This window comes from Podarcis vaucheri (genome assembly GCF_965113315.1).
Source record: "Podarcis vaucheri genome assembly, chromosome: 15".
NCBI lineage: Eukaryota > Metazoa > Chordata > Lepidosauria > Squamata > Lacertidae > Podarcis > Podarcis vaucheri.
The window spans coordinates 12,225,584-12,243,271 of record NC_138753.1 but is presented as its reverse complement, the minus strand read 5'-3'; the positions used below and the strand labels follow the sequence as shown (position 1 = coordinate 12,243,271).

The 17,688-nt window shown below is 46.5% G+C and overlaps 1 protein-coding gene across 2 annotated transcripts in view; it reads left to right on the top strand.

The window, feature by feature from the left end:
- Positions 1–17,441, top strand: part of SPNS2 (SPNS lysolipid transporter 2, sphingosine-1-phosphate) — a gene marked incomplete at its 5' end in the record, with an annotated part of 98,304 nt that extends 80,863 nt beyond the window's left edge. Inside the window, 3 exons of one of the 2 annotated variants that reach the window (XR_014214081.1) lie at positions 187–262; positions 12,688–12,734; positions 14,776–17,441. Coding sequence is in view for 1 of the 2 variants with exons in the window: in XM_082201248.1 (XP_082057374.1) it covers positions 12,688–12,730 (43 nt within the window). The remainder of the gene's footprint in view (positions 1–186; positions 263–12,687; positions 12,735–14,775) is intronic. The other variant, XM_082201248.1, reaches the window with a different exon arrangement.
- Positions 17,442–17,688: the final 247 nt, after the last annotated feature.

Here is a 17,688-nt window from a genome sequence, read left to right as displayed (position 1 = left end):
TCGCTGTTCTGGCTTCTGAGATTCAGAATATTTTTTTTCTTGTTTTCCTCCTCCAAAAACTAGGTGCGTCTTGTGGTCTGGTGCATCTTATAGAGCGAAAAATACAGTGATTATCTCTGCTGAGCCTTGGGGGGGGGGGCTTGTTAAAAGTGAAACCCAACCAACCTGGGGCTGCGTGTTTTTCAGCACGGATCTGGACCGCCTTGCCACGGGCACCTCCAGTAACTCAGAAGTCACAGCCACATGAAAGCTACAACTTGGGGTTAGTTGGTGTGTGTTTTTGTCTTCTTTCTTTAAAGGAAAAAAAGAAAGCTTCTACTCACTGGCCAGGGGATGGAAAGGGGAAGAAAACCCACCATATATGTAAATATTTTCAGTGCCAAAAGAAAACACACAGAAATCTGAACTTCTTTTCTGCTGGGAAATTTGTTTTTTATTTTTTGGACCAGGCTGCTTCTTGCGGGCGGCTGTTTCCAAAACATGTGGTTCCGTAGGCATGTTTGTGGATCTGCTCTTACGTTATGCGATACGTTTTTGGGCAGAGTTTGATAGCCGTGTATTTATTTTTAATGCATTATGAATTTAGACCTATAATCCACCCCAATCCTTTTGTGGCTCGGGGTGGCTGGCATGGCATCCGTTCTCATCATGCGGCCTCTTCCTTCGTCCGGAGCTGACATTAAAACTTTACATTAAGGTGATTTTAAATAAATAAATACATTAACATTTGCGGAATCCTCTGCTTGGGGAAGAGGCTCGGTTCTGTGAGCTATCCAATCAGTTCAACTTGAGCGAATTTGCATTATTTATTCCAGTTTTGCTAATGTGGGGTCCTGAAGCACCCCCGCACACACACTGAAAACCTTATTCACCCCACTCTTCTGCTTTCTGAAATTTCAGCAGTCATCACATGCCTGCTGGAAAACCTTGAGGACTGTCAGCTTTGCCAATTGTTTTTGAGAGGAAATCTGAGGTTCTTAGGAAGCTGCATTCTGGATTCAAAAGTGCATTCAATGTTTTTTGTGGCATCCTTGGATAATTCCACAACCTTCCCAGGCAAGCAGATAATTCCACAAGCTTCCACAAGCAGATAATTCCACAAGCTTCCACAAGCAGATAATTCCACAAGCTTCCACAAGCAGATAATTCCACAAGCTTCCCAAGGTTGTTGTCCCCCCTCCCCAACCCACCCCGGTTTTCTTTCCCTTTCGGGGAATATCTCAAATATCTACATATATGATGGGTTTCCTCTTTGCCAGCAGAACTACAGATCAGCCTTCACCTTAGCTGCTTGCTCGGAAGGAATGCAGCATTGCCAACCTCCTGCGATTTGAAACAATAAACAAAAACAGCATGGAGCAAACGATAGCAAGAACCTGGCTATGAAACCGTGACATTAAGTCAATTACGGAGCACAGGGAGAGCTGGCAAAGCTGCTACACTGCGGAAGAGGAAGGAGGCAAGAACCTTCTGAAAGCATGTGCTTTGTCGTCCATTAGACCTGGGATAGGAAACCTGTGGCTCTTGGGACATTGACGGACTACAGTTCCCATCATCCCTGGCTATTGGGTATGCTGGCTGGGGCTGATGGGTGTCGGAGTCCATCAGTGTCTTGCGGGCCCCTGTTTCCCCATCTCTGCTTGAGATCAATGCTCTGGAAGGCTTTTGCAATAGCACTGCATGAATTTCTGTGTCACGAGACCCATGCACTCCCTGCAGCTGAGCACCGCCACTGGCACTATTGCATTTAGGATCCCGACTCTTTTAATTCTAACGAGCCTGTTCTTTTCCTACAACGCAACTCCGCTGAAGAAGCCTTATTTTGACGGAATTAGATGATGCTCAACCTGCATAGATTTGCGCCTGAGAAAGCCGAAAGTTATGAAGGAAGAAAGCTCGCTAGCTTTGGTTTGTGGGCGACACGTGCACCTGTTGCACAATCTCGGAAGAGGCATTTCCTCCCTTTGGGGCAGGAAAGGACGAATACCTCTTTTGTGGTCAGGGATAGGGGCGGCCAGATCTGTGTGTCTCCAGTCCGCTTCAGATTCGCAGGTGTTGAATCATAACTCTGCTTCGTCCTGTTTTGCATTGTTCTATAAAAGCTTCAAGAAAGTCCACACGTTTAGGGTAAGCATTTTACTCTTAGCAATGACGATGACAATAAATATGCTATAGTGTCTCCTGGTTAGAGAGTGAGCTTTCTATACAAGCAACTTTTCCACAAGTCCTCTTGCCTTGATAAATTTGCCGAGTGGGGGTTGTTGGACGATGCTAGAGGTCTGCAGGGATTTAAGTATTGCACAAGATTACTAATTATCCTAATAACAACAATAATTAAGAATAAAAATTTTTAGATGCATGCCCCACTAAGGTTCCAGGGTTTCAGGGATGCAATCTGAGATGTCAAGTAGCTTTGGTCACCTTGTGTGGATTATGGAGCCCATCATCTCAAGAGCAAAAGACCAGGGCAAAGAGGTGTATCTTCAGCATAAAATGAAAGCTGCATAGTGAAGGTGTCTTTTTTGTATGCAATTTGCATACTTGGGGGACTTTGCCCTAAAATACGCATTTTTGTATATGTTCTGGGATCTCTTGCCTGAGAGCAGGGCCGTTGTTGGTGGGTGGTCCAGGGGTCACAATCCCAGGGTCTTTTACTGGAGGTCCCCAATCTTCTACCCTTCCCAACCCATTTTTAATACCATAAGAGCCTGCAGGATCAGGCCAATGGCCCATCTTGTCCATCATTCTGTTCTCACAGTGGCCAACTAGATGCATGTGGGAAACTGGCAAGCAGGAGCGCAAGAGCAGTCCCCTCCCCACCTGTGGTTTCCAGTAGAGGCAGAGCATAGCAATCACGGCTAGTAGCCATTGACAGGCTGATCCTCCATGAATTGGCCCAACCCTCTTTTGAAGCCCTCCAAGTCGCTGGCTATCACTGCCTCATGTGGACCTGAGTTCCATAGTTTAACTAGGCACTGTGTGAAGAAGGACTTTCTTTTATCTCTCGTGAGCCTTCCAACATTCAGCTTCATTGGAGGTCTACGAGTTCTGGTGTTAGGAGACAGAGAGAAGAAGGTTTTTCAGTCTACTTTCTTCACGTCATGCATGATTTTATAAGTTTCTATTGTGTCATCTCTTGCCTTTTCGCTAAACTCAAAATTCCCAAATGCTGCAACCTTTCTTTGAAAGGGAATCACTCCATCTCCTTGATCTTTCCGGTTGCCCTTTTCAGAACCTTCTCCAGCTTTACAATACCTCTTTTGAACTGCTTTTAAGCTTCCAAAGAAAAACCCTTTACTTAAAAGACAGCTGCAAAAATTGCACTGCTGGTGGAACCTCAGCCCGGCCTGGCCTTGTTAATTTCCCAGAGTCATCAAGACATGCCGATAAGAATATGCACATTTTAATGCAGGTATTTGTCATCAGACTGCGCCGTGAGTCCTTTAGCAACGTCTCTCCTGGAAGGAGCGAGACGATAATCTCCTTATGAGATTTAAGGAGCGCAGCATGTGTAAGTAAGTTGCGTGGGGAGACTTGTGGCCAGCTTCCAATGGTTCCTTGCAGAGTCCTTTTTTGCGGGTGCCTGAATCAGAGAACTGTAACCCTAAAATGTAACTCACAGATGTCATTGCCAAATGCCTTTCTGGCTGCCTCTGCAGTCAGGAATTGGCATTTGCCAAGGATTTCTTGACGTCACTGCTGGTTACAGGGTCCAGAAAGGGGGTGTTTTGTTTTTACCACTTCGCCTTGTAGGAGCTCAAATATCAAACTGAAATTATGCAAGCAGATAAAATCTCTGGCATTCCTCCTTTGCCTGACCAGTCTGCATGCTTGATTCTGAACTCAGAAGTTTTGATCCCCCCCCCCACAACCTAAGAACCTCCTTTTTGCCAGTTTCTTGTAGACATCTGGCTTGCCTCTGTGAAAACAAGATGTTGGGTTAGATGGGCTCATCCAGCAGGATCTCCTTATGTCCCTGTGATCACATTCTCCAGCCCCTTCTTGGCAATGGGCGGATTAATGTTTTTGTGGTAGATTCGTTCCTTGATCTCAGCCAGGTAGATCCTCAGTGCTATCTAGTCCAGGCTGGGTCTTCTGAGGAATGTTCCGGCTGATTTTGTTTCTGAAAACCAGAGGCATCATCCAAACTCTGCCCTCTGTGAGTTCTCTCTAGAGAGACGCTCTGGAACCAACCTGTCTATTTTTATTTTCTGTCTCCCTTCTGACATCCTTCCTCTTTCCATTCTGACTGGCCTAGGAGGTATTATTCAGCAGGCAATCGCCCTGCGTTAGGGGTAGAAGGAGCCGTCCCTTTTGCTTCTCTCCGTTTTTCATTTTTCCAATAATTAGTTCAGTCCACCACATTTCTGCAGCAATTTGTGATACTTTAAAAAAAAAATTATCATAAAAATTCCTAGCATTTTAGTGTGAATTTCTCCTAATAAGCACATTTTTGTGTATAGTTTGGACTAATGTACTGTACGTATTTTTGCAAGTGCAAAATAGCATTTTTGTAAGTTATTTTTCTATATTGTTTTCACCAATACTTTCATTTTTATGCACACTTTCCGCTAATATGTGCATTTTTTAAATGCTGCCTGGTTGGAGAACTGCATCACCAAAAAGATGCTGACGCAGATTCCTCTTGTTGCCAGTATTTGCTATAATTATTTTGACTTACATGCTTCTTTCCAGTCTTTCTCTTTCTCAGAACAATGATCAGGTCTGCTTTGCACCGTTTGATTGACTTACAAACTGGGACTCTGGCCTCCCAGCCAGTCACAGAGAAGGTGCCGGAGGGGCTACCATTTTTCTGTTTACAAAGAACCTCCTTTTATGCTTGCTGTTGTCAATTTGAGCTCTCTTATAAGATGCATCTCCTTCACACATCTATAAGCAGATATTTTACTTCACCCGTAAATCTGATAAGAATTATCTCCAGGTACCATTCTTTTTTGTTTATAAGGCGAAGTTTTTTCCTATTGAAATAATATTTAAAAATTGGGGTCGTCTTATACATGGGCAGTTCAGAGTGGGGACGGGTGATTGGTTGCTGCTGCAAGTAGGAGGTTGTTTGTGGCGATTGTTCTGGTGATTGGTGGCTGCGGCGAGGGCTGCTGTTGATTGGCTGTTGTTGCGTCAATTGGGCGGGTGATTGGCGGCTGCTGGCGATGAGGGGGCTGACTATTGTTGGCTTCTGCAACGTGTGCTACTGGCAGCATTGGCCAGGCAATTCCCCCCCCCAAAAAAAAGCTCAATAACTCAGGGCAATCCCCCCAATTTTCTTAATTTTGAGTCCCCAAATATAGGGGGCGTCTTATACATGGGGGCTTGTTATACACGGAAAAGTACGGTAAGCAAAAAAGAGAGAGAAGTCTATCCAGTTGCAGTGGATACCTTCCAGAAAGCCCCCTCTGTGTCTAAAATCCTACCTGGAAATCAGAATCATTTGTTGATATGTGTATTCCCCAATTGGATTCAGAGCAAGACCCTGATTTATCCCACCAATGGCAAGCCTAGAGAAAGGCTGCATGTAAGTGGTTTGCGGACCTATTCGTTGATCATAGGTTCCAGCACATAAGCTTTAGATTAAACCCATTTATTATAAGCGAGGCTGGGACACAAGGGGTCGAAGGTCGCAGGCTTCGCTAACGAATTAATCTGGGTGTCGCGTTCTGAGCGCATGCTGGCCTGCACAGGTTCGGGCTTGAAAGGCTGCTTTTTTCCAAATCCTAGGGTTAAGATGGAGTGTCCCTTAAGACCTCTTGACTGCCCTATAATCACAGTTATAAGAAGAGTGCTTGACAAGTGGATGAAAAGATAGATGCTCTCCCTGTCTTTCTCTTTCTCTCTCACACACACTTCCAGTTATAGAGAGGTTAAGGTGTTACTTGCATTTGCCTGCCCCTTCATAATGTAAGTTCCCTAAACATTATACAGCTGCTGCTGCTTCTTTGGCGATCACTCATAGCCGAGTAAGATTGTCTTCCATAAACACGGTTTTAACAATGAGTCTGTAAGTGAATGTGGAGGCCAATTCTGGATCCACACATCCTTCCACAGTGGGGACATTGGTTTCTGGGCGGGAGTTAGTTGATCACGGTGTGGATTTGCCAAGCGTGCCTTCCTCTTAGCACCTTTCTCCCTTGAGTCCTGAGTTTGAGTGTCTTCAAAGTCCATGACATCTTTGGTAAAGGCTGTTCTCCAATTGGAGCGCTTGCAAGCGTTTCCCAAATGTCAGTGTCTATACCACATTTTTTAGATTTGCCTTGAGACAGTCTTTAAACTTCTTTTGTTAACCACCAGCATTACGCTTTCCATTTTTAAGTTCAGAACAGAGTAGTTGCTTTGTAAGGCAATAATCAGGCATCCGCACAACATGACCAGTCCAACGAAGTTGATGTTGAAGAATCATTGCTTCAGCACTGGTGATCTTTGCTTCTTCCAGTACACTGGTATTAGTTCACTGGTGTAATGGGTTTAGGAGTTGCTCGTGCGTAAGTTGCCGCTACTCCTGGCGAGGTTACCTGGTTGAACCCTTTCTGACTGAACAGCCTCCAGCATCGTGACTGTCTCAGTCGCTGGCAGAATCCGTCAGTGGGCGTTTCTTGAACTTCTTCCAGCACAAAAGTTCTTTGACGCCTAGTCTCCGCCTAGTCTCCCTGCGCAGAAGCTTTCTGCGCAGGGAGGGTGTGGGCAGCGGAGGACCCGTACTCTCTCCGCTGGTCTCCGGCGAGGAGTCTTGGAGCCTCCTCTCCGATTCCCCCATCTCCACTGGTGTTACGCTGATTTCCTTCCCCAGCAAATGGGCTGCCCCTCTCCCTACTGGGACCCTCTCCAGCATCACTCTGGAGCCTTCCCTCCGCCTCTAGCTCCGATGGCAGTTCCCTGACAACTGGTATTAGTTGTTATACAGCAATTAGGTTCAAAACAGAAATAAAAGTGTAACATAGAATAATGTAGACAAATTCAGTGTAAAAATCACACATAAAGCAGAAAGTTTGAAATCTTTGTTAAGCAGCCTAATCAACTAAAAATCTTCCAGCTGCCATTAAAACAAAAACAAGTGGTATTATCGAAACAGTCTTTTAAGTTTCGAAGTGGTATTTGAAAAGTCCTGAAGTGTTGCTGTTTTTTAAGTATCGATGTATGTAAATGAAGCATAGAGCTGGCTTGTAGCTCTGTGGAACATACCTGGGGCAAATGCTTAGAATGTCCATCTATGATCAGAGCTATCTAAAGTTGCCTTGAGATGTTCTATGCCAGCGGCCCCTAACCTTTTGTGGGTTATGTACTGTATGCAACACTCATTTTCACAGATATCAGGAGACGAGGGTCCATTTCAAGCTCAGACAACAGGCTGATTTGCCCCAGTTCCCGAGTTCATTGCATTTAATCTGGTGTCACCCAGGAAAGTAAACTGCCGAATATTTTATATTTGCGATGTACCAAAATGTGGCACAACAGCTTCAAAAGCAGTTGCAAGCGCGCGCGCACACACACAATCTTGACATTTCCTCCCTCTCAGTGTGTTTGCGAATATTCCTGTGTGACAGAAATATTGGCAGGCTTTTAGCAGCTTTTACAAGTGTGGAGGAGCTATGACGAGTGCATCCTTTAAAAATGATTAGGGCAGATGATTTGGAGGTGGCAGATCTTTGTTTTGCAACCAATTAGGCTGTGCAAAGTGAGAAGGGCTTATCACAGGACTGGGGTGGCCATTGATGGTTTCGGACTCCAGGGGCTAGTTCTCTTTGAGGTGTGCCTCGCATTGTGCCACTACAGGTCAGAAGGGGTTCATGGTATGGACTGTTCCTCCATGCAAAATGGCAACTCTCTGCTTGTTGAAAGCTGTTATGCTGGAATTTCTTCACCCAACGTGGGGCTTGAACCCACAGCCCTGAGATTAAGAGTCTCATGCTCTACCAACTGAGCTATGTAGCCTCGGACTATGACTCCCATCAGCCCTGACTTTAGCCCTGCTGGCTTAGGCTGATGGGAGTTGAACAACTTTCTTGCAGGCAGCTGGTATATACCGTATTTTTTGCTCTATAAGACTTACTTTTTCCCTCCTAAAAAGTAAGGGGAAATGTGTGTGCATCTTATGGGGCGAATGCAGGCTGCACAGCTATCCCAGAAGCCAGAACAGCAAGAGGGATTGCTGCTTTCACTGTGCAGCGATCCCTCTTGCTGTTCTGGCTTCTGAGATTCAGAATTTTTTTCTTCTTGTTTTCCTCCTCCAAAAACTAGGTGCGTCTTGTGGTCTGGTGCATCTTATAGAGCGAAAAATACGGTAGGTTGTCCGTATGCAAATCCGCCGTTGTAAGGAGGAGAATGGCAAGCTTTCAGCTTCAGTCCTAATTGCTGAAAGTGTAGGGCAGCATTGTCTTTTGGAGTTTTATCTCTGTCTCAACACTTGGTTGCTTAATGAAGAGCCCTTGACGCTTTGTTGCCTGGGGAAGAGAGAAGGGAACGCTATTGATTTTGTTCTCTTTTTTAATGCTGGCTTTTATCCTCCCGAGTTTTTCTCTGGAAGGAAAAGGAGCTAGACGACAGACCTGAATCCCTCTCCCCTTCAAATTGTTGAAGCAAAACAGGCCGGGAAGGTAAAAACCTTGAGAGAAGCATTGGAGATAACAGTGGCGGAAAGAGATGAATCAGGGCTGAGTAGTTGGCCACATCTGGATGATGTGATGAACTGTTGTTTAGTGTAGCACTCAAACACAACCAGTTATTTAGAATGAGCCAAGGCAAGTCTTGGACTCATGTGCTCCCCTTGACTCCTCCAGCATGGCCATGAGTCGGGAAGCTCTCACTTCCGTTTTTGACTGACTCCAGTTTAGTGTTACATCTGAATGCTAAACTGTGGTTAATCTTAACTGTGCACAAGCCAATTTAATAACCCATGCTTTGTAAGTTGACTTGGAAATAAAGGACTCCTTCAAATAAAACTCCATAAAGTCGAGGGTGCGACCAAAGCATTCTGTCTATCCCTTCGTAACAAATGACTACTGGTAAGGCCCTCTTATCCTCCATTAATATGTCCAATCCCCTGGCTGGCCTTCAACACACGAGTCTCCCCGATCTGTTCAGGAACAGCATCCTCTCTCATTCTTGCACTAACGTTTTCAAGTGGCCTAATCGGTTGTGACTTTTCCTTTGAGCAAACCGGCCTTTGGTTCCTAAAGCACAGCCAGCTCCCTTAAAGGTTTGGAGTCACTGTCATTGCTTATCAAGCAATATGTAACTAGATGGAATATTTTTAGCTCAATCAGCTCAGGCCTTTTCCTCCTTTCCGCTTTTCTTGGGCTGTAACGTTTAGCAGATTCATTGGGGAGATCAGGGGTAGCCTTCCAGTGATGCTGGACTCCAAAGCCCATCATCCCTGACCATAAGCCTTGCTGCTGAGGCTGATGGGAATTGGAGTCCAAAAACTTGTGGCGAGCCACAGATTCCCCACCCTTAAATTATTCCTATTTTTAAAAAAACAAGAACGCATTTAAAAAACGCATGCACATAAGTGTGCGTTTTAAAATGCATATATGAGTGGAAGTAATGCACAAAATGCATTATGTTGCAGGAAAATGCATTGCAAAAATTCCTATATTTGGCAGAACTGAGTACTAAAATGTGCATGGAGGAAATTTGCATTAAAATGCTGGTGATTTTTCCTGAGGTCTTTTAAAAATGGCAAAGAGGTGTGGAAACATGGAGAAGCGAAACTGCAGTTGACAGGTTTATGCATCCCATCCCTGGGCCAGGCTCACCTGACGTTCCTACAATGAACATGATGCTGCTTTTGGCTTTCTTCCCAGTGCCGTAGAAAGTAAGACACCGCCAGGAGGTGACAGGTGGAAGGGTCAAAATGCAGGCTGGTGACATATGGGGAAATTACAGCGTCCCACTGAAACCAGCAGTTTACCAGTAGAAGGGGCACAGAAGCGCAAAGATGCCCTGAGGGTTCTCCAGGAAAGCGTTCAGGGCATCAAATTAGACCCATTTTTCACATACCTTTAGAAATAATTGAATGACTCATTTTGGAGCAGGTAGGCGAGAATAAAATAGCAGCTGCTGCAAACCCTCCTTAATTGTAGAAGTTCGCAAAGGTTGTGGAATGAGTTTTAGTCCGTCCTGGATTAAACACTGCGGATTCCTGCAAGCAGCGAGCTATATTATAGTGAGTGAGAAGGTGAAACAGACAACAGGACAAGGGTGTTTTCCAAAATCAAAACAACAAAACAAACCCTGCAGAAGGCTACAGCAGACAAAGAGCTTTTCCAAATTTCAAGATCTCATTTTTCTCTACTTTTCTGCTACTTTTTTAAAAAAAGAAAACAATGGCAGCTTATTTCCTTTCAGAAAATAGCAGAAAAGGATGTCGCTTCCTCCCCCTCTTTAAGGAACAAAAAGATTTGCAATCTCAAGAAAAATAGATTGTTTGGGAGGGCTATTTATAAAGGAGATCTGTCCCCAGTAGGTTAGAGTAGGTTTGTTTTTAGTTATTTACTGCACATATTCATCGCTTTTTAAATTAAACTCAAAGTGACTTTAATAAGGCATCCCACGTGGAGCTATAGTAGGGCTCTCAGGTAACCGGTCCGAGCTGCTTTCAATGACGTTCTAATTCTATAATGGGAAAGGACTTTTTTAAAAAACTTGGGGGTGGCACACTACTGGTGGGTGTGGCAACAGGTGTGACTCTTTGTACAGGAGGCTGTGCTCATTAGGACCACGAAAAAGGCAGAGCACATCTCTGCATCCTTCATCCAGGCAACCGAGAAGCCTGGTGACATTTGACCATGCAGAAGCACTTGACAAGAGTTCCCAAGGGCCGGTCAGAGGGGTCTGGGGGCCATATTTTGCCCCTGAGCCTAGGGTTCCCTATAAGGCAGAGATATGGCCTGAGACACTACAGCCCTGTTCCAACCCAGAAAGCCTGAACCATTGGTGGGTAAGCAGGCACTCTTGGGGTGACAAGAGCAGCAGGCAATATTTCCAAGCTTGGGAATATGATTATAATTACGGTATTTGGAGCGTGTTCATCAGGTTCACCTCAAGTACAAGGCAGGCCTTATGGCCCTCAAATTGTTTCTTTACAGCCAGACAGGGGAATCTGTGACCCTCCAGATATTCGTGGACTTCCAACTCCTGTTGTCCCAAGTCAGCCTGGCTTACGGTCAAGGAGGATGGGAGTCACGGTCTGGCAGCACCTAGAGGGCCACTGGCTCCCCAGCCCTTCTCATAACGGAGGCAGCGACTGCAGTCTGTGCTGCAGAGGGTGTCCAGGGGAAGCATCCATTGGGCCCCCACAGCTCACAAAGCCCCTCTCCAAGCAGTGCTGCTTCCCTCCCTTAGAGCACCTGTCAGGGAACTGCCATCAGCTCAGAGGCGAGAGGTGGAAGGGCAGTTGTGTTATAGGGAACCTCCGAAGATCTCGCGAAGCAGTTCCTCCTCTGGCGAGGAGGAAAGCCCTGCCTCCAGTGGGGAGGAGGTGCAGGGACCAGGAGATGCTAGGGAGAGCCTCAATACGGAGCCTGAGCAAAGCATAGGGGAGGGAAGTACAACTTTGCCAGCGCCCACTCTGTGCAGTAGGTTTTGGCGCAAAGAGGGGAGGAGGAGGATGGGGGTCACACGGCTATCGTTCTGGGGGAGGTACAAGGACAGGCTACTCCCAGATTCTGCCAGCGACTGAGCCAGACATGAACTTGCGACACTCTTCACCATAAATATTTTGGAGTAATAGTAAAGCTGGAAAAGACAGGTCAGAGTCTTGCCTGTTTGCTCTCGAGCAACCACACCAACACCTGACAGCACCCAAGCCCTTGAGGGGCAATGCCAGCAGGAATTGTGCTTTGTGTGGCCAGGTTCAAGCAGCCCAGGCAAAGGATGCCTTTCTCAAGGACAGCATTGCTTTAGACCAGGCGCCAAATGTGTGGTGGTCTTCTTTTAAAAAAATTGAAGTTTGGGGTTGTTGTTGTTTTAGCTTTTTCTAACTTTAATACTAAGCCGTCTTGTTTTTTCACTTTATTGAGTGGCTGGTTTGGTTTTCTGTTTTCTATTCCTGTACGCTGGCCTGTCGTCTGATTTTTCTCTTCTGTTCTCTATTTTAGAAAAGTGTTATAGCCACACACAACCCTGCCTCTAATATCTTGTGCCAGTAATCCAAGACCCCTGCTTGGCACGCTGTGCTTGTTATCCTTTCTCACAAACAGATAATGGGGAGTGAGGCAAGGACAGGAAATAGGCAGATGTTGTTGTATTGCCAGAGGGGATGGATGGGTGACAGGCAGGGAGTCGTCTGAAGATGGCTTGTCAACATGCACTGTACAAAACCAACCATCTCCCCCAGCTAAAGAAGGGTGACATCGCTTGCAGAAACCTTTGGGGAGTTTATGCTGCTGGGTCTTTGACTGTTCCCAGTGTGGGAGCAGCGTGACTCTTGCATGGCCACCGTGGCAGGGATGCCCAGTGCACCTGGGCCATGCCATTTCCACTTGCCTGTTTTCTTGTTCTCTTCCACAAATGGCTCGCCTGTCCAAAAATGACAAGTGAGCTGGCAGGAGAGGCTTCAGTATTGTCTGGTTGAGCATCCAGTGACGGCTGCTCTTGATGTCAGGACCTGTGTCTGTAAATTTTTTTTAATTTTTGGAACTTGCTGATACCTTTCCTCCCCCTCTTGCTTTGCAGAGTAAATCAACTCATGATGCCTCCAGCCTCTGTGAAAGTCTAAGGCGGTGAGTAAACCCAAAGAGATGTGTGCCTCTTCTGTGTGTGTGTGTGTGCAGGTTGGAAGGTGGTTGCCGGGCCTTTGGGCTGATGTGTTGAAGGGGAGCTAAATGTGTTGAAGGGGGGACTCTTCAAATACCTGAAGGGCTGTCACATGGAAGAGAGAGCAAGCTTGTTTTCTGCTGCTCCAGAGGGTAGGATCTGAGCCAATGGATCCAAAATGCAAGGGAGGAGATTCTGACAAAACCTTAGGAGTGTGCTGGCTGTTTGCGGCCAGGAAGCCTGTGAAACCACAAGGCAGAAGCGTTTGTGTCCGTAAAGCTTTATTGGGCATTGAAAAATTCGGATGAGTGCAAATTTTGAAGGCTTGGCTCCTTTGATTCGTGCATATTCCTTTCAGAATGACAAAATGGGAAATGTTTGGCTTTAAAGGTATGCTGAATTGAGTTGCCCCTCTACCCATGTATTGGAAATGCAGCGGGTTTGAGTACGTGGACTTCAAGGCTCCCCTCAGTGACTCTTAAATTGGACAGAGCATTCCTAGGAGGAAGCAGCGAAAGGAGTCATAAAAGGAATCCGGCCATCCCAGTAGGAGCCTTTGCACAATCCTATTAAGTAGCTCTTACAGTTGCGATTAAATTTAATCATATGAACACCAAGGGATTCATTTGACAGTCCTTTTAGTCTTTTTTAATCACTTTAGGTACATTATTAGGCAAACAGGCTTTTCAAGTGTATTAGTAGCTCAGCAGCCCCTCCATTTTTAATGCAGAAAATGCCACTTCAGAGGGAGCAGTTAGGCTCTAGAAGCGGGCATTTTTACTTTTCCCCAGCCTGCCATTTTCCTGCTCCAAATCCCCACCTCCAAGTCCACAATAGCTTTTCCCACTCTGGGGTTCCAAAACTGGGTGAGCCCCTTGCTTCCTTTTGTTGACCCCAGTCCCAAAATGTGGCTTTAGGATATTTTGCATATTTGGGCATGTAACAAACCATTGCATATGTTTGCATGTAAAAAGCCGCTGGGGAAAAAAATTGTCTGCTCTTACAGCACATAAGTGGGAGCATCACATGACCTGTAGCTGAGGGGAGATGTAGGCCCTTCACTGAAGCTAAGCTGATCTGGGACTAGTCCATTCCTGGATGGAAGGCCACCTGGGAATGCCAGTGTTTGCCAGCTTGAGCTCTCTCACAGCACAGACAGGATGTGACTGTTGTAAAATAAATCGAGAGAGTCACAATTTAATTACAGGTTGTCAGTCATTGCTAAAGGAAAATGCCATGTTCACTCTTTAATTTTGCAAGAACAGACTAGATCAGCAGAACTTAATACTTTGGCATTGTAGTGTGTTTAATAAGGGACTGATCGGAACAGATCCATGTCCTAAAAAATTGCTTTGTATCTGAAGCAGCTATAAAGGAAAATTAAGCCTAAGACTTATCACCGCTTACAGCCGTGTGCCGTGGAGGAACAGGAGAATAAAACCCTGTTTAGGTAACTTGCAAGTCTTGGGTTGGCCGAGTTGATAAAACTGCCCAATTTTAAAATCCTACATCGAAACCAGGAATGAAGTCAGGCCCATTTCATCCTCACATATTTCTGTCTTTACAAATACATTGGTACCTAAGGTTACAGACGCTTCAGGTTACAGACTCCGCTAACCCAGAAATAGTACCTCAGGTTAAGAACTTTGCTTCAGGATGTGAACAGAAATTGCGGTGTGGCGGCAGCGGGAGGCCCCATTAGCTAAAGTGGTACCTCAGGTTAAGAACAGTTTCAGGTTAAGAACGGACCTCCAGAACAAATTAAGTTCTTAACCCGAGATACCACTGCAAGCAAATTGCCTAATGCAGCAGACTTCCATAGAAAACAACTGAACCGGTCTTCCCTCCCTTACTTCTGGCCCAGTTCGGCAGCCTGTTGGATTATGGCCACACATATTCCCGTTAGCGGTCCGAGCTAATACACATCCAACTGTCTCCCTTGCTCTGAAAGCTTGTGTGTGTCCTTTCTTCCACGCTAACAACTTGTCTTTGTTCCCTTCCGCACAGCTGACGTCCCGGATGATGAAGGAAAGCTTTTGTGAGCTCCGGCAGCCGCCGAAACCCAAAACGAGCACCTGCAGGAGATGCCCTCCCCCCTCCAATCCACCCTTCCCGGAACATGGAGCCGCGGGAAATTCATCCCGGGGAACCAATTACGCAGCGACATGGTGTTACTTCAGCCAGAGGAGAGGGGGAGTCCGTCGGAGCACATCTCAACAGACGTGGAGTCCTGTGGTTTTGCGGTCTTGCGTAAAGAAGAGCTCCCGTCTTCCCTGCTCCAGAGGGAAGGAACCTTCCTGGCTGGCATCTTTCCCAAAAAGAAGTCACTTGAAGGACCGGTGTACAGCTTTGCTTTCGGCTCCATGAAGGTGCTCCCTTGGGTCAACGGCGAAGACTCCCTGCCCCATTGAACACACTGCTGCTCTTGCCATCCATCTCTTGTCTCCATCCAGAGGCGTCATCCTAGTTGGAGAAGCAGAGCCTCGGCTTTGGGTTGTGAAAGCCAATATCCGTTTTGTATTATTGGATCATGGCATAGGACACTTCCTGCAGGAGGTCAAAAAGATTGGGCCGGATGGGCACATTCACATACATACATATATATATTTAATTTAAAGGTGTTCTTTGCACTAGCAGGAAGCTGCTGGAGCTACCTCAAGGCCACTGCAGGGTTTGGTCTTGGCCAGGAATTTGGTGTTTTAACTTTCTACTGGGGAATCCAAGCGTAATTTCAAGCCCTTTGAGGGGTGGGGAGAAGCAACAGAGAAAGAGGTGGTGTGGGCAGCTTTAGCCGAGAACGTTACCTACCTACTGATGGTCCTCCGGGTCAGAAATGAAGCTGCCCAGAGTGTCCGTTTCTTTAAATGCAAGTGAATGTGAGATAGTTGCTGCTTTTGGGTCAAGGTTAGGTTGGAGAAGAACCGCTGTTTCCTGCTGGAGTCAAATGCTATGGGAGTAGGTTGATGTTGGGGAACTCTGAGTAGGGCAGGCTGCGGTGGAGCCACAGTGATCCCACCCAGATCCTGAAATCTCCAGTCTCTGCTGTTCCAAGAAATTTGTGTGTTCAGAAAGAACCTGATTGGCTCCCAGTAGCGCCTGTCAACTCTATCAGAGAAGCAGAAAGAACGTGATTTCTGCTGTGTTGGGTTTAACATCAGCCATCTCTTTTGTCAGTGAGCATGCACATATAGTCAGGAATATTGCCTCCCACCTCTAGCAAGGGCCAGGAGGGTAGTGACTCCTGTGGGGGTTCTAGGCTCTGCTGAAAGGTTGTAGCACCTTGGAAGACGAAAGGCCTGCCAAGTAAAGGGACCCCTGACCATTCGGTCCAGTCGCGGACGACTCTGGGGTTGCGGCGCTCATCTCGCTTTATTGGCCGAGGGAGCTGGTGTTTGTCCGCAGACAGCTTCCGGGTCATGTGGCCAGCATGACTAAACTGCTTCTGGCAAACCAGAACAGTGCACGGAAATGCCGTTTACCTTCCCGCTGGAGTGGTACCTATTTATCTACTTGCACTTCGTGCTTTCGAACTGCTAGGTGGGCAGGAGCTGGGACCGAGCAACAGGAGGTCACCCCATCACGGGGATTCGAACCGCCGACCTTCTGATTGGCAAGCCCTAGGCTCTGTGGTTTAACCCACGTCCCTAAGTTGCATGGTACACAGTGCCAATTCTCCACGACAGATCCCTGATAGAAGTGTCAGTCCCTTCAACTTCCTGTTGTTGGCGCTACAAGCTTTCTGCAGACGAGTGGGGTGGTGGAGACAAGAAAGCTAACTCCACACACACACAGACACCGCAAGTCAGGTGTGTTGGAGGGCAAACTTCTGAAGAAGGGAGCCTCTTCTGTGCATGAACCCCCGAGGATGAGGACTCCAGGGGGTTCAACAGGAATAGCGGCAGGGGGTGGGTTTGTGTAGGACATTTGTTCCCCCTTCACCCGTTTACTTGACTCGGATATAGAAAGCCTGGAGCAGGCTACAGGCACATAGGAAGCTGCTCTCCAGAAGAGGCCTAAAAAATACAAAGCGAAGAGACAGTGGAGCTAAGTTTACTGTTTATTATACGCACCCACTTTTGCATTGGAAAGCTATGAGCCAACTCTGGGATTAGGCTGAATTTATTTGCCAGAGAGAATGGTGCAGTGGCAGGGAGAACATAGCTGTCAGGGCCTGGAGGGGAAGATCTCACCATGGTCTGAATTTCAGCCGCAGAAGAACATTAAGAAAAAGGTGCGCTCTCAGAGCATAAATCAGGTCGAAGCATCACCACGCAAGATGGGGAAGTAATCTTGACCTCCACCCTCATCAACTCCCCGCATCTCCTCAAATGTTTCACCTTTCACCCTGCCTCTCACTGCCGGGCTTTTGTCATTTGCTCCGTCCTTTCCCCCCCGTCTTTCTTTCCTTGTAAAGAGACACTTAGAAACAATCGCTTTGGCAAATGGTGAAAGGGATGGAAATGTGACGTACGTTTTCTTGTTATACAAGGCAGGACTCGAACCAGTTTTCTGATTTTCTTTCAGAAGCAAAACAAAAACAAATAAGACGAAAAATGGCTATTTTATATTTTAAAGAGCAATGAAGTTGATTATGGATCTCAGAGTATAAGAAGAAGAATTAAATATAAATATATGCATTATGTAAATTAAGAAATAAAGCTATTTAAACACTTCGTGCCGGCTTTCATCTCTCGCTCGGCTGCCTGTCGGGAGGCGCGGGTTCCAGGTGAGACAGCGGCTTTGAAAGAAACCGCGGGTGTTTCTCCTCCAACAGCGCTTACAGCCATGCCTGTGCAGAGATCTGAAGAGATTTGCTGCAAACAAGTAGGGCCAGCCCACGCAGGAGGCAAAGCAAGGCAACTGCCTCGGGCGGCGGGATTCACAGGGGCAGCAGATCCGGCCTCTAAGGAACGTGTCTCC